The sequence below is a fragment of the Rattus norvegicus genome, chromosome 8 (genome assembly GCF_036323735.1).
Source record: "Rattus norvegicus strain BN/NHsdMcwi chromosome 8, GRCr8, whole genome shotgun sequence".
NCBI lineage: Eukaryota > Metazoa > Chordata > Mammalia > Rodentia > Muridae > Rattus > Rattus norvegicus.
This window is the reverse complement of record NC_086026.1, coordinates 90,090,287-90,113,448: the sequence shown is the minus strand read 5'-3', so window position 1 is coordinate 90,113,448 and position 23,162 is coordinate 90,090,287. Positions and strand designations below refer to the sequence as shown.

The 23,162-nt window shown below is 39.7% G+C and overlaps 1 protein-coding gene across 6 annotated transcripts in view; it reads right to left on the bottom strand.

Moving 5' to 3' along the window:
- Myo6 (myosin VI) overlaps window positions 1-23,162 on the bottom strand; it is a 154,869-nt gene that overhangs the window by 8,771 nt on the left and 122,936 nt on the right. For 3 of the 6 annotated variants that reach the window (XM_008766423.3, XM_039082536.2, XM_063265552.1), the window contains 11 exons: window positions 22,006-22,135; window positions 19,022-19,112; window positions 18,146-18,296; window positions 16,527-16,735; window positions 12,937-13,015; window positions 10,319-10,479; window positions 9,136-9,162; window positions 8,719-8,748; window positions 6,068-6,106; window positions 3,395-3,498; window positions 1,842-1,973 (listed from right to left, as the gene is read on the bottom strand). In XM_008766423.3, the coding sequence (XP_008764645.1) occupies window positions 1,842-1,973; window positions 3,395-3,498; window positions 6,068-6,106; window positions 8,719-8,748; window positions 9,136-9,162; window positions 10,319-10,479; window positions 12,937-13,015; window positions 16,527-16,735; window positions 18,146-18,296; window positions 19,022-19,112; window positions 22,006-22,135 (1,153 nt within the window). The remainder of the gene's footprint in view (window positions 1-1,841; window positions 1,974-3,394; window positions 3,499-6,067; window positions 6,107-8,718; window positions 8,749-9,135; window positions 9,163-10,318; window positions 10,480-12,936; window positions 13,016-16,526; window positions 16,736-18,145; window positions 18,297-19,021; window positions 19,113-22,005; window positions 22,136-23,162) is intronic. The other 3 variants (XM_008766425.4, NM_001427259.1, XM_063265553.1) reach the window with 1 other exon arrangement.

The following is a 23,162-nucleotide window of genomic DNA, read 5'->3' as shown; positions in this document are numbered from 1 at the left end:
GAAATCTCCCTGACACAATACTGTACTTAACGGCAGGAAGTTGTCATTTGCTTCAGTTGGGGACAAAAGTAGTTTTTTTTTTCTTTTAAGTAGCAAAGTTTGAATTAAAACCATGTGAAATATTTGTAAGTCCCCTCCATTTGTGATGTACTCATTTAGATGTGTGAATTTTACAACTCAATGAAGATCTGTCATGGTAAAGGTAATTATAGAACATTTACAGCTCAGGTTACAGCTAAAAGGAAGAGCCCACTGTTTTCCTTGTATGTCCTTGGTAGTTTGCTTATATACAAAACAAACATGGTTTCTGGCAAAAACTTAATATCTAACAATGAAACTTACTGCCATTTTAAGTACGCAGGTAAAAGGTTGGGGCTTCCACCTTTCAAATCCTACTGTCTCTCAGCTATAGTTGACCCAATCCCTCATCAACTTAGAATTCACCTAAAATCAACTAGCATCACCTTCACTGTCTTCCTTATTGCTCTTAATCAACTCTGCGACAACTGAGAAACACTGAGTCCCTGCCATTCAGCTGAATTTCATCACATATTGCTTTTATTTCCTTGGGAAGTAGTGAGAATTTAAAACTACATTCAAGAACTCAGACTCGATGCATTGGTAAACTACACGTCCACGTGTTGAGAACATATGACACTGGCTGTCACCTTGATGCTAATCTGAATTAAGAAAAATTATGATGGTTTAAAAGTACCAAGGGATCCAATGAAATTCCAGTGGTGCTTTAAATTTTAAAAAGCTGGATCTAAGAGATTGCTCAGTGGGTCTGAGCACTGGCTGATCTCTCAGCAGACCCAGGTCCAATGCCCACACAGAGCAGCTAACAACCTCTGTAACTCCAGTTCCAGGGGATCCAATGCCTTCTTCTGGCCTGCACACATGTAGGGCAGAGATACAGCCAAACAAAGTACACATACACACGTTAAAAATAAATCTTTTCAAAGAACTGAAAATCTAGCTCATACTGCAGGCCACCGGAGCCAATGTGACAGTCTACCCAGCTCTAATGAGTCTGTCCTGTCCTACTTCCTGGTGTACGTGGTTTCTGCATCTAGGCAAAGCTCGACAGTATTATAAAGTAGCATTTGCAGTGAACCTTTTTTAAGTAGGACAATGACATGATGATGGAGAACACAGGAATCAAATCCTTTCTTTTTCTAGGCTATGATCCCATTCCAGAATACACCAGAGGGGATGTACACCTACATATCAAAAATATAAGTATATTTGGTTATTTGGGGAACTACTCTAAAAACTGACCTAGATTAAATTTCAAAATAAGGAAAATTTTAGAAGATAAAAATAAAATCCTTTTTAGCTATATAAAAATACTCATATGTAAGCTCATGAGTATACAGAGTGAACCAATCACAGTAACCTTTACATTTGATGTGTAACCCTTTTTGTTTGTTTGTTTTGGACTTTTTTTGTTTGTTTTTTGTTTGTACTTGGACTTTTTTGAAATGCTGAAATCAGCACATGCCAAGCAAGCACTGGACCCAGTATAAGCCAGCTGTCCTCATATAATACGTGTGTGTGTGTGTGTGTGTGTGACTATACACTTAGTATTGTACAATATCAACAAAGACAAGAAGATTCTTACCTTTAGACTCCACTATAACAAGTAAATTCAATGGATCTTGACACATGGCTTTAAAGATCTATTCCATGGAAAATGCTCTATATGACTGGTAATGATTGTATCATGTCACTAGATCACAATCAGAGAACTTTACGTTGACTATTTTACTCAAAAATTATGTATAGCTACGTGCATTTATGTGTACTAAGAACAGTGAAAAGTACAGATTTGTTTTTACCATAATCAGTAACAGACTTGGGAGCACGCTGCTCTGTTTCAGTATTTCTCTTCTTGTTCTTGGATTTCCAAGCATGATACACTTTTAGTCTCCTGTGAAATTCTTCTCTGCAAGCTGCCAGGAGCTCAATGTCTGTTGATTACACAGAAAGAAAAATTCACATTCTAAATTATTCATCTGAAATTACTAGTCGATGGCATAAACAGGGTGTACATAAAGGGTTGTTGGGTTTTGGTTTATAGGACAAAATGAGATAAGATGAGTGCTTCGTGGTCTTTCTCATGTACAGTTTATCACTCACAGATTACTACCCCAGAGCGTTGGTTACTCAAGAACTCTAGACTAAACAGGTATTTTATGTATGAAGAAACTGAATCAGAAAGGCTTTTTTAAAAGAAGACAATACACTCATGCACAAGCACCATTTTTTCACATTTATAATATGCCTACTCAGCGAGGCAAGAACATAATGAGAGCTCTGACCAACTAGGATGCTTCCACTACTAGGCAGTGTCCTGAACGTTAAACAGCGTGTTTACACAAGACCCTAACTAGCCATGAGACCCTGGGTGTTGTGCCTCATACTGCTGGGGGGAAAACAATTTAAAAATTGGTTATGGGGCTGGAGAGATGGCTCAGTGGTTAAGAGCACTGACTGCTCTTCCAGAGATCCTGAGTTCAATTCCCAGCAACCACATGGTGGTTGGGATCCGATGCCCTCTTCTGGTGTGACTGGCAACAGCTACAGTGTGCTCACATACATAAGTAAATAAACCTTTGTTTAAAAACTGGTTACATTGTTATTTATTACTCTGGATTCACAGAAGAAAAGATACAGATGTTCAAGTATTTAACCATTATAATTAGCATTAGAAGAGTCAGTCATTAATACAACCTGAGTTATTTAGTCCTTCTGTGAGCTGGGTAAGAAATGGGCACAGTACATGCATTCAATAATAGAGCTGTGGTGTTGAGTTCTAATTGTCCACCTGATGCAACCTAGAATCGCCTGGAAAGAGTCTCAGTGAGGCACTGTCTAGACCAGGCTAGTGTCTGGGAATGTATCTGTGAGAGGTTGACTGGTCCGTATTAGTTAGGGTGAGAAGGCCCAGCCAACGGTGGGTTTGGACTGGGAGTGTGGAAAAGCAAGGTAAGTACAGTGCATGTATTTTTTCTTTCTGCTCTTGATGGTGGATGTGATATGACCAACCGCATTAGCCTCCTTCTTCCATTATGATAGAGTGTCACCTTGACTTATGAGCTACCATAAACCCTTTCTCCCCTAACATCCTTTTCATCAGGGTATTCTATCACAGCAATAGAAAAGAAACTGAAATACATGTCCTTCTTTTGATTCTGTGACTGAATCATGTCTTCATTTTCAAGAGAACAAAGAATAACAACCATGCTGGTTTAGGTACTTTGTATACATAGGCATATATACACACACATACACACACATGTGCACGCACACACACCACCCCAGTCTCGGTAGTTATCTTAATGGTTATTGGTATGGTCTCCTCCCTCCTGCTTCTTCTCCATGCACTCACCACAGGAAGTGTTGATTGTATCGCGAAGTTCTGCGTATTTCCATTTACTGAGATCGTGTTTCTTGGTACCAGCAGCAGCCTTGGTAGCTTGTACAGCAGGACCTCTGTAATCAAAAATCACATATTTAAACAAGAAATGTTTAGTGGTCATGAGGCAGGCATTCAGAATCAAGTTTCATGATTTATTTTAATTCCAATGTGACAAAGAAAGAGGTTAAATACATCAGATTTCAAAATACGGGGAAAAACAAGAACACAGATGTTGTGGTAAATAAACACTGAAAGTCTAAAACCCTACCTCTTGGGTATCAAACAAGTAACCCCCACCCCACCTCCACCATTTTCTACCTGGAAAACCTTTCTCTTAAAAAGTTAATGAAGGGAAGCTACCTGAGAACAAGTGTGTAGCCTCTCGTCCTTTTATATTTTGAAAGAATAGCAAACCCAGCAAATGGCTAAGATAGAGACACTTTATATAACTAACATTCTTGAAAAAGCATATTTGAAAATACATGGTCCTTCATGTGCTTTTCTTGGGTTCTTTTCCTTCTGATTATTTGTTTTATCCTATTTGATATGTTTGTATTTGCCTTATTATATTACATCATATCTTATTTTATTACTATCCCTTAGGAACCTGTATGCTTTTGAATGAGAGACAGAAAGGACCCAGATGGGAGGGAGGGAGGGAGGAAGGGAGGGAGAGAGGGAGAGAGGGAGGGAAGGACTGGGAGAAGTGAAGAAGAGAAAACCATAATCAGGATATATTATTTGGAAAAAATATATTTCAACAAAAGAAAAACATTTTAAGAAAGGAAATACATCACCTTATCCTGAGGTGACAGCAATTACATTTTCAACATTAAACCCAAAATGAAGTAAATAAGGTATCTTAGCCTCTTTTAAAGGCCTATGTGTGAGTTGTGGGTGGGAAATGGTATATTTCACACTACATACTTAAAACTCTTTGACATGCTGACCGTAATATAACGACTGATGAATAATAAGTAGCTACTTAATCCTTTCTGCATTTTATGGTTAACATCATTTTACTGCAGAATCTGCATTTGTACCAAGTTACATAATTGGTGGATTGGCATATGGCTTTTCCTTCCCAACTGCTTAGCTCAAAGAGTCAACTATAGGCTACAGAGCAAACTTAGACGCCCATCAGTAGAACAAAGTTACGTCAGCATTTGCAGGAAAACGCATATAACTGGAAATAATAATATTAATCAAATTAAGTCAGCCTCAGAAAGACAAGTGTCATGTCTTCTCTTATTTTTGACTTCTAGATTTTATGTAGATACATAAAATCACGTATGAATCTATGAAATGAAAGTAGAAGTTTAACTGTCAGCAGGAACAAGGATTAACGGGAGGGAAAGGCAAATAAAAGCCTGGATGGGATGTGGCAGAAATATTCTCAGTAGAGGGCTGAGTGAAAGTGTCCTTGTGGAACACACACATGTATAGTGAGGATGCACAGTAAAGTCTGTCGAGAGAGTCTGCTATGTGTCTACAAGGCATCCTTACCAATACATTAGTTTAAATGCATATGGAAACACTCTTTTCCATAAAATAAATAATGAATATTCAATAAAGTAGCTGGGAAAAAATCACTCTTCTCCCTACTCTTTTAAAACTGTTTTCTAGGACAGTAACTGAAAATCATTATGAGTTTTTCTGTTCTGGTTTGAAAGAGAAAACCAATTTATATAATATATAGTTTGATAGTCAAATATATGAAAGATATGTAGAATGTGTGTGTATGTGGGATGTGGTGTGTGTGTGTGTGTGTGTGTGTGTGTGTGTGTCTGTGTGTCTGTATGTCTGTGTGTCTGTGATGCTTTGATAAGTTCTAAAGGTAAAACTGATTTCAAATTATTTTTGCATTAAATGTGAATATAACAACACTATCTTTTCATTCATATTACTAAGCCTGCTAGAACATGTATTTGGAGTTAGAAGTAGTAGATGAACTCAATGAAGGTAGATGTTCTTCCCATATCTGTGTCATTAAAATAGTAAAAGTAATAAAGTAAAACAAAATAATCTACTGATTAACCTTATCATAAAGACAATCATGCAAACAATACATTAAAATAGTAATAGAGATTACTTGGTTTTTAAGACCCACTGACGGCATGTTGTAACTTTAAAATTGTCAAAATATTATTGATTCAAAGCCGCTTCTAAAAATTATAGACTAAGGCTGGAGACATGGCTCGGTCACTAAAGGCTCATAACCAAAACCCACCAGAAGGTTCTCTGGAGGTTCATTTGCACCAGGGGATTGTAAACTAGTGTTCATGTTCCACATCCCAGTTAGTCTACTTCCCCCTCAGCGAGGCACAGCGGCCCCCAAACTAGAGGTGGCGCTCCCATCCCCAGGGAGTTTCCAAGTACTCATTCCATCTGGATGAGACTGAGGAGCACAGCCCAGCACAGTGAAGAGCTTCCTCATCCAGACACCGGCTGTGTCCTCAGTGAGAAACAGGGATTAGAAGAGCGTGGCTTCTTTCTGTATTACGTTAGCACTTCTCATACAGAAAGGTTACATGAAAAGAGAGTGAGCCATTCACACAACAGGTTCTAGTCCAAATCATCAAAAGGAATTTGAAAATAGGATTCTGTAATAAATACTTATTTCTGCAATCACGCTGCACTAACCTACTCAAAATGTCTGACATTTCTTTGGCCATTTGTTCCCTACAAGAAAAAAAAATGATAATACGACACAATTACATATAAGGCACATCACAAACATTGCTTAAAAGATATGAAAATATAATTAATCTCACTATTATCAATAGTATACCTATTCAAAATCATTTTACTTTGTGAAGGATCCATTAGTGACATGCTTTTCAGTAACTCTGTCCATAAAACATGTGAGGTCTTTGAGTTTCAGGCTATCTGAGCACATCTCTCTCACTGGGTAAAAACTCTCTGATAAAACTTCCATGAAGGCCATGCTTCAGTGGTATTTTTTATGTGCAGACTATAAATAGCACACTTTAAATGCACACAGGAAGCTTGGCAGGATACAGATGCTGTACAAGGGTCTTTGCACGAACATGCTTAGCACATCAGTGAGATGAAACTTCATGGTGGTAAACCAAGCTGATATGCTCAGATAACATGCTAAAGATCCTCAGTTTCCAACCAAAGCACATATTTTAAAAATAAAAGAAGAAAATTAGCACAGGCACTTGTTATATGAAATGCCTGACATAATCTGAGCTTGAAAAGTAAAAGCTGCCCATTCTTCAGTTACTCAGGAGACTGTCATGTCTCAGCCTCCACGAAATGGAAGGACAGTTTCACTGGGCTCAAGAAATCAACACCTTTTTATTTCACTCCATCCCTGTCCTTTGCTCTCCCCCCCCCATCACAATTAATCACTTTCATGTATGTTCTATTCATTCAACGCTAGTAACCACAAATCTTTTGAATCAGTGTTTTAAAAACAAATCACGAGTTAAAAGGATGGATATGTCGGCTGTGGTACAGTTTCCTGGGTGCCTGCAGCGACTGGAACTCTGACTGAGGGGCGGGGGTTTACATTCCAATATATTATTGATGTGTATGTAGTACATACATATTGATTCCTTGTATGTGTCAGACACTGACAACACTGTTGCTGGGGGCTGTCCAGGCAAGGACAGCAGAAGAAGCTATCCTTGCAGACGCTCACCAGTGAAGACAAGGTCCACACGACAAACTACGCAGATGTAACCTAACAGACTTGTCTTTTCGGCAGTATACCCTCAATCCCTCCTAGTACTATCTGTTTATCAGAGTTTTGCAGCTTTCTAATGGTACAATTTTTAAACTATACTACTTTAAATTTTAAAATAAATTTTAAAAATTTAAATCGTCACCCAGCCTTAAAGTTTCTGTTATTACCATCCCTTTTTCTCCTAAAATGTCTTCTGTTTACTGACAGCAGGTTCCCAATGAGTTAAATAGCCTTTCAAGGCTGTTGATCATTGGTCTGACGATTATACAGGGGTTTCTCCCTAATGCTTCAGTACCAGGAGACAACCTCTACCAAGGTCCCCTCCTCCCTGACCCTCACCAACGCTACACCAGATTATTCACTGAGCCCGACTGGTCCCTGCCTCCAGGTGCTTTCATCCTCTGGTTTTGCTGAGCCACCTGCAATTTCACCTTACACATCGATTGCAGCGTTTGTTTAACAAACTCAAACGGCAACTCTGAAGTAGTTGTTCCAATGGAGGGTAAAGAGTGCCCACTCAGCAACTCTGCTGAGTTTCCTGTTGGTGCTGAGGTAATAGCAATGCAGGGAGCTTGCATTCCTCGTGCCTGTTGAGGTGTTGGACACCACAGGTGTCCTAAACAGGAACTGACCTCTCCTCTGACCCACAAGATCAACATGTTTGCCAGAGGAGACACCAAGTGAAGGAAACACCCAAATACATTTTACATGTAAATCGTTTTACATGTTAATAACATACTTTGCAAAGATTTAATGCACAATTTTTCTTTTTCAATACATAATCTTTATGCAGATGCAAACATTGTGCAACTGAGAAGAGACACTTTGTTTTGTCTGACACTCTTGTGTCAACTGTGCATGATGCTGTGGTATTCAGCTCATGAGACCACATTCTCCAAACAGTTTGCATCTCTAGCCATGGTGTTCATGGTGAGCCTCTATGTAAGCAGAAACATCCAATTACTGGGTCCTGCCTTCTACAGCAACCGTGCAAGCACCACAATTAATGCCTCATTGAGAATGTCCACCTTGTTTATGAAACACCAGCTCTTGATGCTGAAGTCTAATACAGTCGAAAACTAGCTTAATGCTATAGAAATTCAGGTAGATTTCAGGCTATATAAATATCTCTAAATATTTCATACATGTATACAATATGTTCTCTTATTTTCCCAGAGTTCCTAAAATCCTCTCTCTGCGGGGAGACTGGTAATGAAAGAAACATTACATGTAAACTTCCGGTAAAGACCCATTTCACATATTAGTAGAATTAATCATAGCATACACTGGAAACTAAGTACTTTACTTATACGTATCTATTCTCCCACTCCTGCTATGAAGATGTGAATTTAAAATACATAAAACAAGCTGTTATTAAAGTTGAAACAACAACACAGAAAAGGAGAGCAAGTCATGGCTGCTATGGCTAAGCACTGAACACTTCCCTGAGGCAAGGGAAAAGGTGGGAAACTATAATATCATCTTTGGCAAAACAAAGCAATTTAAAATTTACTCCCATTCAGGAAATACTTCTCAAAAATAAAATCAATCTTTAAAGAGACAAAGAGAAATGACATACGGTGTCATTTGGGGTCTGGTTCCATTAGTTCTGTGAAAAGAATATGTTTTGGTTAACATCACCACCAACTCTGAATCGTCAAAATCTCAACTGTGTGAATTTTTATTCTAATTACTTGTTGATTTAAAAAGACAAGTTATCCGGAATCGATGGAAGATCATTAAGACTTTAATGTGCTTTTAAATTCATTGGAAAGATTGCAAAATAGTGAATCAAGAGAATTAAGAAAAATTAAAGAGAAAATATATTAAGATTAGAAAATCCAGGCACTCGTATGCTGTGAGATTTGGGGTTAACATAAATCTGATGTACCTATAATTTCATGCAATTTGAAGTTAGCAGTTCGCATCAAGGATCATGTGTAACGGATTAAGATAATATTTGAAAACATACTATATGTCTGCAAAAAAGTCTTACTTAGAACTTGCTGGGCAGGAACTTGAGCTGAAAAAGTAACTCAGAAATGTTTAGTACAGCAGAAGCCGTGTATTTCTCACATACATCATTTATGTAACTATTACAGCCACTTTCGTACATCCAGTCCAAGCCAGATCATTTGTAGCACCATATACCTTCATATACAGTGCAGACTCCAGAGCTCTTCAAAATAATCACATGCTGGAAAAACTTGTGATGACAAAGGAACAAAAACCATCCTTGCAGCTAAATAAAATCTGACCTCGGAATGGCATTGCTGCTTCCTTTTACAAGCAAACAGCCCCATCTAGTGGTTATAATTTAATATACTCTGGACACTGAAAACCAAAATTTCATGTCTATGCTCACTTCTCAATATATAGAAAGCATATACCTCTCACAAATCTGTTTTGCCATTTTAAATGAATAATCAAAATAACTGTTTATATATTCTAAAAATCCTTAGATGATAAATACTGACTTTTCCAAAACTTGATGCAAAATATTAAGAACTTCCATGCTCCTCCAAACTCTACCATACTATCTAGACATAATTCAAAGTCTAAGGAACCAGAACATTTCAGTAAGACTGGCTTTCCTTCTTGAAAAAGAATCATTCTTATTCTAAAGGACAGGCAGGTAACCACATCTCACTGTCTTAAGAGGGCAGAGAGGTAGGAGGGAGTGAGTGGGTGGGTGAGGGAGCACCTTCATAGAAGCAGGGGGGTGGGACAGTGGGTTTCTGGAGGGGAAACCAAGAAATGTGATAACATTTAAAATGTAAATAAAAAATGCAATTTAAAAAATATAGTGTGTGTTGCTTCAAACTTTCATTAGAAAAACAGACTCGAGTATCACTATATCAGTGTTTAACAAGTATTTAGAAACTATGTTTCTATCCATTATGCAATACCATTAAGCAACTTCAGAAATAAAGCTGAGTTTTACTCTTAGCGGAACAACCATTACTGAAAATGTGGGGTTTATGTTTTAACAGTTCAAAAACTAAATGGAAATTATTTTTTATTTTTCAAATACAAAAGTAAGTTCAACTAACTTTAAATAGTTTTACATCAAATATGTCAAAACCTGAAAAGTAAGACTCTCTCCTAGTCCTTTTCAAATAGAAACAAGCAGGATGCTTAAGGAAGCCCAGGACAGGGTGCAACCCAGAGCCCAGTACCTTCGGAGTGCCGTGTCACCCTGAGCCTCATCACTGATGAGCTCCGACTCGTTCTGGGCGATGCGCAGGGCCAACTCCCTGTCCCTGCACTCCTGTGCCAGGACCGCCTGCTGCTGGGACTCCTCTTCCCGCTGTCTTGCCAGCTGTGCCTCCACCTCAGCCTGCAGCACAGAAAGTCACGACTAGCCAGAGCTTCTCAATCTTAAAATTATTACCTCAACTCTTTTGATAACTTTTAGTTGGAAGTCTATTTTATTGGATATTATTGTAGCTACTCCAGCTTGTTTCTTGAGATCATTTGCTTGGAAAGGCTTTTTTCCAGCCTTTTATTCTGACGCAGTGTAATGTCTGTCTTTGTCACTGAGGTGTGTTTCTTGTGTGCAGCAAAATGATGAATCCTGCTTGTGTATCCAGTCTGTTAGCCTATGTCTTTTTATTGGGGAATTGAGTCCATTGATGTGAGAGATAGTAAAGACCAGTGATTGTTGATTCCTATTATTTGTGTTGTTGGAGGTGGTATTGTGTGTGTGTGTGTGTGTGTGTGTGTGTGTGTGTGTGTGTGTGTGTGTGATTATCTTCTTTTGGGTTTGTTTTGAGATGATTGGTTTCTTTGTTTTCTTCCGTGTAGCGAAAATAATTCTCAACAATAAAAGAGCTTCTGGGAGAATCACCATGCCTGACCTCAAGCAGCACTATAGAGCAATAGTGATAAAAACAAAAAACAAACAAACGAACAAAAAATCCCACGCAGTATTGGTATAGAGGCATACAGGTTGATCAATGGAATAGAACTGAAGACCCAGAAATGAAGCCACACACTTATGAACACTTAATCTTTGACAAAGAAACCAAAAACTTATACAGTGGAAAAAAGAAAGCATCTTCAATAAATGGCCAGTCTAACTGGTGGTCTGTATATAGAAAAATGATAATAGACCCACATTTATCACCTTGCACAAAGCCCAAGTCCAAGTGGATCAAGTACCTCAACAAAAAAACAGATACACGGAATCTAATAGAAGAGAAAGTAAGAAAGAACCTTGTACTCATTGGTACAGGGGAAATTTCCTGAACAGAACTTCAATGGCTCAGGCTCTAAGATCAAGGATTGATAAATGGGAACTCATGAAATTGAACAGCTTCTGTATTGCAAGACACTGAAAATAGGAAAAATTAGCAACCTACAGATTGGGAAAAAAATCTTCACTAACTCTACATCCAACAAAGGGCTAATGTCCAAAATATACAAAGAGCTCAAGAAGTTAAGACTCCAGAGAACCAAATAACATTATTAAAAAATGGAGTATAGAGCTAAAGAGAGAATTCACAACAGAAGCATATCAGATGGCTGAGAAGCACTTAAAGAATTTCTCTTAGTCATCAGGGAAATACAAATCAAAATGACCCCGAGATTCCACCTTACACCAATCAAAATGGCTAAAATCAAAAACTCAGGTGACAGCACATGCTGGTGAGGATGTGGAGAAAGAGGAACACTCCTACATTGCTGGTGGGACTGCAAACTGGTACAATCACTCTATAAATCAATCTGCCAGTTCCACAAAAAATTGGAAATAGTTCTTCCTGAAGACCCAGCTGTACCACTCCTGGGCATATACCCAAAAGATGCCCCACCATGCCACAGGGGCACATGTTCCATTATGTTTATAGCAGTCTTTTCATAATAGCCAGACACTGGAAGTAACCCAGATGTCCCTCAACCAAAGAATAAATTCAGAACATGTGGTTCATTCACACAATAGATTACTGTTCCGCTATTTAAAATAAGGGCATCATGAATTTTGAAGACAAATAGATGGCCCTAGAAAATATTCCCAGTGAGGTAATCCAGACCCAAAAGGACATGCATGGTGTGTTCTCACTGATAACTGGATATTAGCCAAAAAGTACAGAAGGCCTAGGATACAACCCACAGACCATAAGAAGTGTAACAAGCAGAAAGGTCCAAGTGAGGATGCTTCAATCCCACTTAGAAGGGGGAGAAAATAATCATGGGAGGCAGAGGGAGGGAGGGAGGGAAGAGTTGGAGGAAAAGGGGACAGAATCAGGTATTGGAGGGGAGGGAAGACAAGAGAGACGCCCAGAGGGCCAGGAGAACGAATGGAAATATGCAGCTTCTTTGGGTGGAGGATGGGGACCGTCTAGAAATTCTCCAAGACCTGGGATGAGCGACTCCGAATGAAACCAGATGAAATGCCCAACAGTGGAAAGAAGGAACTCAGAGTCCACCTCCAGTAGATAGACAGGGCCTCAAGTGGAGAAATGGGGTTGCCAACCCACACTTAAAATTTCTGACCCAGAATTGTTCCTGTCTAAAAGAACTTCAGGGGCAAAAATGGAGAAGAGCCTGAAGGAAAGGCAGTCCAATGACCAGCTCAACTTGAGATCCACCTCATAAGGGGTTGGGGGACATCAAGGCACAGTTACTGATGCTATGATAGGCTTGCAGACAGGAACCTCAGTCTCATCTCACACTCCTTTAGCCCCTGGGGTAAATCAATGATATCTAAGCTGGCAAGCCAGGGTTTTGATTCACTGCTTTCATTGCTTAGAGGACCGACCCTATCCGAGAGAAATGCAGCCCAATAAACACACACCTGGATGCGCTTCTCATCATCTTCCCGCTTCTTCCTTTCCTCTTCTTCTTGTTTTCTCTTCACTTCCATCTCAAGTTTCCTAAGAAAAGGGGAGAGAACTCGTCAGAGTTTTAACATACTATGAAATCTTTCAGAAGATAGATAAGCCATAAATAAACAAGCATCGGAGAACAGAAGCAGGATGAACCTATGTTAACCTCAGACCACACACATTATCAGTTTGGTTCAAATAACATAAAGGTTAACTCCCCTAAACAATAAAGCCAACACAATCATCTTCTGAAGCACTGAGTCCTGCTAGACTAACTTGGTAATGATGAGGTCACAGTCCAAGGAAATGACGTTGGTGTACAAAAAGGCAATCTGCATAGCTGTGTTAACAGACACTTATGCACAATAACTAGGATATAGAGTCAGCCTAGGAGCACGGCCATGGATGAAGAATGAAATCCTGCTGTCTGCAGCAAAACGGATAGAAGTTGAGTGTGGATTGATGTCTATATGCAGATGAGGGCAGGCACCAGATAAGGCAAGCCCTGTGATTGGACAGTGAAAAAGTAAGGCGGGCACAGAGTTTGAGAAAAAGGAGAAAAGGAGGAAAGAAGAACCAAGATGGAGGCAGAGAAGGACGACCTAGATTCGTGTGGTCTAAATGGCCGCAGGTAGCTATGAAAATCCTAAGGGATGAATTACTACAGGACAATTTGTCTATCTAGGTGAGCAGTTTGTATCATTATCAATTGGTTGTGAGTTTATTGTGCGGACATTTTGTGGAGTGAGAATTTACTGATATAAATCTGATTGATAAATTACAAGCGTCTAGAATTTAGATTTTACTGGGATACCAGAAACTGTGACTATAACCACAGAGAGAGGACGCTGGGAATTGGAGCAGAGTTCACAGCAGAGAAAAGGGCAGCTGCTGCTGAGCCCAGAGAGACAGCATGCGATGGAAATTGGAAACTTGGTGAGTGCGGTTGAGACTTTTGCTGTTTGAGATGAATGTACCCCGCAGATGCCATGTGGCCCTACAGTGCCTGCAATAGCATGGGTTGGTGAAATTTTTTGTTTTTATTTACTATAACAGTCGAGGGCATTGTGTTAAGTGAAATAAGCCAGACTCAGAAGAAACACAAGAACCATGTGTTCTCTCTCATGAGAAACTTGAGGAAAAGAGAGAAGTCAACCTGAAAACAGAACAGTGATTCCAGGGACCCTGAAGAGTGCTTGCCAGGTGAAAAGATAGGGAGAAGAGAACAATGGATGGGAACCTCAAATGCAGTATACATGTATACTAGCATCAAATGACCAGGAATATGCACAATTAATATGTTTTAGAGCAACGGGGAATTTTCTAGGCAGGTGGCTGATGCTTGTAAACATAGCACAGAGAAGCAGTGGAAAGAGGACTGCCACAGAGTGGAAGGCAGCAGGCTTCAGATTATGTGTGTGTGTGTCTTTGTGTGCATGTGTGTGCGTGTGTGTTTGTGTGTATGTATGTATGTATGTATGTATGTATGTATGTATGCATGTGTGCTTATGTATGCTTAGGCATGTATGCTTATATATGCTTATATATGTATTTTGCATGTTTGTATATTGCCGCGCCCAACCTCGACCAGCAAGGAAGACATGACCACAGGAGATCTTCTTCAAGCAGTTTTACTCAGGAACCTTGATACAATCTTCTGACCTGTATCTCTTCTGACTCTCTCCCCCCGGGGAACGCCCTGCACCACACTTAAATAGCTAGCACTGGCCAGTCCTAGCAAGCCACGTGGGTCATGTAGCTAGGCTGTCACTATGCGGAAGCTAGCAGGCCAGGCAGACATAGCCAAATAAGGACTTGTTTACTGCAAGGAGCGCTTACCATTAGGAGGGTGGAAGGCGGAAACCAGTGCCATCTTTGAGGCGCGGCACATCGCGGCTCTCTACAGTATATGTATGCATGCATGTATGCTTATGTATGTATGCATGCATGTATGCTTATGTATGTATGTGTGTGTATATGTATGTATTCATGCATATATGCTTATGTATCAAAACCTAGATCAGGGCTACAAGGCCGTCTCTAAACACCAAAGAATAGAATAAAGCAAGACTGAATGAATCGAGTTTGTATGCTCACTTTAAAAGTTTCAGACTTCAGGGCCAGGGACTAAGCCACTACCCATAGACTATACATGGCTAGACTATAGATGGCTAGGAGGGTAAAGGCACTTACCACCAGGCCTGACACTCTCAGTCCCATAAACCCACACAGCAGGAGAGAACTAACTCCCACAAGGTGCTGTCTGACTTCTACATAACACCATGGCAATGAAGTAACACACACACACACACACACACACACACACACACACGCACACAGAGAGAGAGAGACAGAGAGACAGAGACAGAGACAGAGAGACAGAGAGACAGAGAGACAGAGAGAGAGACAGAGACACAGAGAGAGATGTAATAAAAAATTTCAGATTTTCAATTTTTACAGTTTTTAGATTTTCAGATTAAGAACATTCAACCTCCCCACATGTGGCCCATACATATACAGCCACCAATTAGACAAGATGGATGAAGCAAAGAAGTGCAGGCCAACAGAAACCAGATGTAGATCTCTCCTGAGAGACACAGCCAGAATACAGCAAATACATAGGTGAATGCTATCATTAAACCACTGAACTGAGAATAGGACCCCCGTTGAAGGAATCAGAGAAAGGACTGGAAGAGCTTGAAGGGGCTCGAGACCCCATATGAACAACAATGCCAAGCAACCAGAGCTTCCAGGGACTAAGCCACTACCCAAAGACTATACATGGACTGACCCTGGGCTCCAACCTCATAGGTAGCAATGAATATCCTAGTAAGAGCACCAGTGGAAGGGGAAGCCCTTGGTCCTGCCAAGACTGAACTCCCAGTGAATGTGATTGTTGGGGGGAGGGCGGCAATGGGGGGAGGAAAGACAGGGCAAGAACTCAAGCAGGAAGTCAAAGTAGAAGCCACTGTTTGCTGGCTTGCTCTCAGTCTCATGGTTAGCAAGCTTTCTTACCACAACTCAGGACCACCTGTCTATGAATGGCTTCTGACCCCACTGGGCCGGGCACGCCTATGGGGAGGGGAACACCCATATAGAAGGGGAGTGGGGGGGGGGATGTTGGCCCGGAAACCGGGAAAGGGAATAACATTTGAAATGTAAATAAGAAATACTCGAGTTAATAAAGAAAAAACAGAAAGAAAAAAAAAGAACATTCAACCTATACTGAACCACTCCACATAACTATAGAAAACGAGCATTTAATTTTTTTTAACCTTAGGTTGATTGGTACCAGGCATGCTGATGTGTAAGTTTAACCCTCACTCAGAAGATAGTAGCAAGAGGATGAGAGTTCCAGGCCAACCTGGGCTATACTCTGAAACCCTGACACAAAAAAATTCAGAATGATGGAAGGAAGGAAGGAAGGAAGGAAGGAAGGAAGGAAGGAAGGAAGGAAGGAAGGAAGCATAATTGTCTGATTAAAGTAGCAATACAGTTTTAGAACATCCATCATCCTTCATGCTGTAAGCTTCTAGTGAGAACAATGCCAATGCCTTACATCCGCCTCTCCTCCTCCTCCTTCCGCCGACGCTGTTCGTCTTCTTCGCGTCTCTTCCTTTCCTTTTCCATCTCCTCTTGGATGCGCCTCAGCCTCTCCGCCTCCTCCTCCTGCTGCTTCTTTTTCTGCAGCGCACTGAGGAGATCTTCCGAGCTTTTAACGAGTGCATCATACTCTTTCTGTATCTGCTCCCTCGTCATCATGGTGGACTTAAGAAGACAAATCACAAACCTCCTGTCACGGGACACACTTAACAGTGCCAGACTGACTGTACACTGTAAAACAGCTACAACGAGAAACTCGGAACTTTGTGGGTTTTAATAGTTTTTAAAAAAAAAAAAAAAACACCCTAAGATACAGAGAAACAGCTAACAAAACTGACCAACAAATTCATATCCACATCTTTTTTGAAACAGACATTCATGTAGCCCAGGGTAACCTTGACCTAGCTATGGAGGTGAGGAACCTCACAGACACCAGGATTACAGGACTACACTACCATGTCCCACTACTCTATCTAATTTAGCCAAAATTCGCTTTCTTTCTTTATAGCGTTCAATTAGTGCCTAAGGAGCAGTTGGGAAATTACATCTAAGCTTATTGGATGGTTTTTCCAGGGTAATTTTGATTGATGGTGGCAACCTCACAAACACATCTCACCCTTGAGCTGTAAAGCCAGCTGAATCCACCTTGGGATTTTCATCCTTTTCTTGTTTTTCTCTTTCTACCTCTAATATTTACCCCATCCACAGGATCTACAAAAATGCTAACTCACTTACATTGACTTTTGAATGCCACCTGAGAAAACTCTGGGAAGCTATAACACACAACTGAGGACATTGAAAAAAGTAAAACTATGATAACAAACAAGTATTATAGAAAATTTCTTATTTTCAGTCACATTAATAATCAAGCAATTGAAAATGAAAACCAAAATAGACCCATTTTCCTTTAAAAATGAAAATAACTGCTACTTTAAAAATAGCTAAATAATTAGCAAGGGTAATGTATTAATCACAATAAATCAAGTAACATAACAGCAGAGATACGACATGAAGTACATGATTACAACAGAGAACTAGGCAAAGCACACACACACAGAATGGGACCATCGAGGAAATACAGCAAATGTTGCTGGGTGCTTACTGTGGCCCTATCAAGGAGTTTGGGGTGATTTCCTTTCCGTTTTCAACAATGACACATGACTTTTATAACTTAGCAGTTTCATTTCTGGGGGGCTAAGGAGGTAGTTCAGCAGAAAGGCATTCGCTGGGCATACTCAGTACACTGCATGCAATCCCCAGAACCACCAGAAAGAAAAATAACCATAGTTCACCTGCATTAACCCTCTCTGAATCATGATTGCAAAAGCTTACCAACATTCAGTATTTTACTTATTTTCTGGAGGGTAATATTTTGCCCAAGGACAGATAAAAGTCACATTTTTATTTATCTGTTTATATGATTTTTTCAAATATTCAGAAAAGATTAATGTGAGTATCCACTTGGTAATGTTTTAAATTTTGAATAAGGATATTTTCCTATACAATTTCAACCTAGATAACAAAAAACAACAAATTATATAAAAAGTTCTAGTAAGCTAGATTCAAATTACCCACCTTAATTTTGGCCATCAGAGCATCGATAGAAATTTCAAGATCTTTGATCTGTCTGTTCACCTCCGGCTTTCCGTCTTTCAGCGCACTCACGACTTCATTGAACTTATCGAGTCGCTTCTTCAGTGTGCCCACCTTAACCAGGCCGTCGATGCTGCAACGGTAGGACTCCATCAGACACTTACCTCACAAGCCAATGTCCTAGCCAAGATTCTCATCGACAGAAAGCAAACACTGCCTGGACAGAGCAGGCTACTTCTGACTTCGGTATAGGTTACTATTCTGTTCAGGTCTCTCATTAAGTATAATAAGAAACAAATACAGAAGTAAGAATAGCATTGACGACTGCCAATAAGATGGACGCCAGCTACATTTGCAATGAAAAACAGGATTCAAATTATAAAACTCAAATGATCCCACGTCTCCTTGAAAAGGTGTGGTGTCGATACCTATTCAAGCTTCCAAAGCTTAAAAAGTAACTTGACAATACAAAGTTTAAATAAGTTGGAAAATCCTATATATAGTGAAACGATACCTATATAAAACATGATGACTTTATAAGCAATCTTGATTTTATGATCAGGCTATTAAATATCTTCACAGGCAGCATCTAACTCGGTATCACTGAGAAACGCAAATTATAAAGTAAGGAGAACAGCAGGTCTCTCTCAGCCATTCACTCAAACCTTTTAGACTTTATATCTTTGCCAGCCACTCAGTTTGGCAAGAAATGAAAGCTAAGAAATGGAGGCGCTGGTTCTGAATACACAGCACAAACAGGCCATTTGCGAAAAACATTGGACATATCCACTCTTCACCGTGACGTCACTGCCAGCTTCTACTGTAGTGCTGGATGGATATTTAGACACTTCCTCTTACCGTGGTTTGTGTCTTCTTTTGCAAAGCCACATCCGGATGGTCTTCTGCATTTTAATGCATGCTTCAGCTCGGTATTTTATTTTGTTTTTCACTATGTATAAGGGTAAAATAATATGATAGAAAAAGTGGTTTAAATAGGGCATTAATTAAAAGCCATTCATTTCCATAAAGCAATTCTCATAAGATCGTGATGAATATGTTATTCCAGCTATCAGAATTGGGAAATCTAACATTTCTTTAACTTCTTAAAAGTAAAAATGATTGATGTGGCTATCTTTGCATTTCAGATGTATTCTGCAATATGCAACACTGCTCTTACCAAGCCGTCCTGGCCCCATTTCTACTAAATGTTCCAGTGGCCCTCAACCTTCCAATGCTGCCACCCTTTACTACAGCTTCTCATGTTGTGGTGACCTGAGACCGCATAATTATTTTTGTTGCTACCTCATAACTGTAATTTTGCTAGTCCTGAATTGCAATGTAAATATCTGTTAGGCAACCCCTGTGAAAGGGTCATTCCACCCCCCAGGTTGAGAGCCACTATATTAAATGCTATGTCTTTTTTAAAAATTAGCCTGCCAAATGAATTTATGAAACACAGTTTACTTCCTTCTGTAAATTCACAGTGAATATTACGGGAGCCGTCTCTAAGAGTCCTACAGTAAAGGGATTTTTCAACTTCAGGTAGCCTAGAATGTCCTGGTATGATTGGACCTTAGTTGCTGTTTTATCATTTTGTTTTTTCAGAGCTTCCCAATTAACATTCTGCAGAGAAACTGTTTGGTAAATGAGCATGGTGTGTTGTTCCAACACAGTCTACAAGTGGGAGGTGTGGCACAAATAGAATATTAACATATACTTTCCTCTAACATGCACTATATATAGAATATTAACATATCTTTCCTCTAACATGCACTATATATATAAAGTCGAAAGCACCAACCCATGAAAAACTGTGGACAGCTTTTGGGGCAGCTTCTAGAATCTTAGCAGGAATTTGACATTGGGCCAGGACAGGGAAGTAGACTCAGGCAGGAATCTGACTTTGGGCTAGGACAGGGAAGTGGGCTCAAGATGAGTACAGCGGAGGAACGTGTTCTTTGTATCTTGGTGGGTCCTTTAAGACCCTGAATACAGTAATCATGGGACCTTCTGTGCTTTGTTCCTTACCTACCCTCTCTATGCTTTGTTTGTTCCTTAACTACTTTATGAGTTAGCACTGACCCTATTCTTTGCATGTACCTAGAATGATATAAAAGCAGACAAGAAAAAAAAACATGCCTGCTTTAGTCTAGGAACCAGCTGGGATCATGCTACACTGTTGTCTAATTGTCTTTTTCTTTTTAATTCTCACTCCCTCTCTGAAGAACTCATTGACTGACTAGACTGGCTTGGTCAAAAACCACTTATATTTTACTTGGAAAATGATGCGGGATGAGGCTCTCTTGTCTTTTTTATCATAGTATTTTTATAAATATGCACTATTGCCTAACAAAAGATCTCAATAATAATGTGCCTAGTTCCTTTGTGCCAGACCCGGTTTACTCTTCTGTTAGTAAAGATTTACCTTCTGAATCCTCCCTCATGCACAAAGCTATTTCAGGTGGTCTGAATGAGCTGATTTCCACACAGCTCCCAACCATTAAGCTTTCACCACAGACCTTCAAGTTATCCAAAATATTTTGCACTCACTCATGTTCTAGACCAGATATAATCAGCTGCTACAATGTGGCAGAAATACATTCAAACTCAGCTCACTCCAGTGTACTGGAGCCCAGAGTCCATGAGGCGGGGAGCAGGAGAGGCTGCAAAGACAAGCTGAAGCCCCACCACGGTCTAGAAAGACAGTCTGAGAGTTCAAACTCTGCCAGCCATTGAAGGAAAACTAGAAAAGCCTTTGCTTTAGAAAATATAAGCAGGGCGGGAAGCTGGCAAATGACTTTGGAAACTAATACAGTTATAATGTAAGTGACAAAAGAGGCCCCACTAAGGTACTGCCAATGAGAATAAAGGTTTATACTCTCAGAAGGTGAAATCCACATCATCCCATAACTATTGAGACTTGAAAAGAGAGACAAAAATCCAACCGGGTGCAGCTTGCTTAGCATGTGGAAGACCCAGAGTTCAATACACAGCACTTCAAATTAAATAGATTGGGGGTGAGAGGAGTCAGAGACAGGAAGAGACACAGAGACAGAACAGATCATCTAAGGTAGATACCATTTTGGCAGAGAGAATTGTTTCAGTTAGAATCTGAGAAAATGGTGAGGTGCGGGGCGTCAAGGAGAGAACGAGAGTTGGAGGAAGAGAATAAATTCTGTTTTCTTAGGACATGGTGGAATTCATAACCCTAGAACATATCTCAGATAGTGAATGTCATGAGATCTTCAGAAAATAAAATGAGTCTATACATGTTGGGTTAGGTATTGAGGGACCATTCCATCAGACACAGCAGGAACCAAAGGTACCCATTAGCACCCAGACAGTCCCATGACATCCCTCAAACCATCTCACTTCCAAAATAACAAATCTTGGTGTGAAATAAAGCATAGTTTGGTGAGAAGGTGTTGTTGTTGTTGTTGGTGGTGGTGGTGTTGTTGTTGTTGGTGTTGTTACTGAGACAGTCTTGATTCAAGGAAGGCCTTGAACTTTTTCTTCTTTATTTTTCTTTAATGTGCATGTATGTATGTATGTATGTATGTATGTATGTATGTATGTATGTATGTATTTTGCCTGCCTGAGCACCTGATACATGCAATGCCTGCAGAAGCCAGAAGAGAGAACTTAATTCCCTAGACCTGAGTTACACACAGGTGTGAGTTGCTGTGTGGGTGCTGGGAATCAAACCCAGGTCCTCTGAAAAAATAACCCATGCTGTTCACCACTGAAGCCATCTCTACAACCCCAAGACATTGAACTCTTGATTCTTCTACCCCAGCACTAGGATTAAAGAATGAGCTACTATGCCAGAGGGAAATACTTACGTTTGATGACTGACAGTGAACACCACTGAACTTTCTTCCAGCGACTACAGACTAGCCACAAATTGACTCTCTTCACCAACTCTGCTAAGTGATCAGGATCAGACTTCATAATCTGATCAAATTCTGCAAACTAAGAGTAAGATAACTTAGCATCAGCATTAAAGGGTAAATGTGCTCAAGTAGAGAGGAAATAACTACATGGATTTCAAATTCCAAATATAACTTCCTGAAAATGATTAAAATTCAACTCCAAGGATATCTTAGCAGGGTATACAGAACACATTTGGCCACTTGTCATGGCCCTTTCCTTCTGCCTTTCCTTCATCGATTTATTGGAAGGTAGGAAGGAATACTTATTTATCCCTAAGTAGCAGCAAAAATAGGTATAAGAAAAACTCTTAAATGACTGATTATGGAAAATTTGGCAGAAATATTTGAGGGAAAATGTTAAATGGGGCCAACACGTCTGAACCAGTTCAACCACATTCTCAGACATCCACATTGCTCAACAAGTAAAGGTCATTGAAAGCAGGGGAGCCACCAAAAGTCCTGTCTCTCCCAACTCTAATTTTAGACAAAAAAAATAGGAAATTACTGCTAGGAGACAGACCACGCAAATACAATACTTTTTCTATTTACCACAAAATTCCAGAATTATTTCCATTCTTCACCAAATATCACACTGCAGTGTTAAAGGTGTCATATGCCAATTAACAAAACAAGTGTTTAATCATAAAAACCGTAAGAGTAGCATAACAAGACTATGAATCTCTGAATCTGCTTGCTTTAAGCTTTCAACAACCTTCTGCATCTTTCTGGAGGAAAATAATCCAGGTTCTTTCTCTATCCATTAATTAGTTACTATAGCTCTGACACAAGAGAGATGTTGAATTTATGATAAATAACACAAAGTAATGTGAAGCCAGCCATGAACACCTATATTTTTTTCTCTTCATTTTTCACAGGAAATGGTACAAGTTCTGTGACAAAGACACCACAGACTAGCAATAAAATTGCATATTTTCATCCTGTGCTAAAAAATGTGAAATTAGATTTATTGTAACTATTTTGTTCTTGAGACACTAGAGAGAGTTGACCAGTGGAACTAGTGAGCTGCAATAACAACTATCTTTACAATTGTAACTATGTAATCAGTA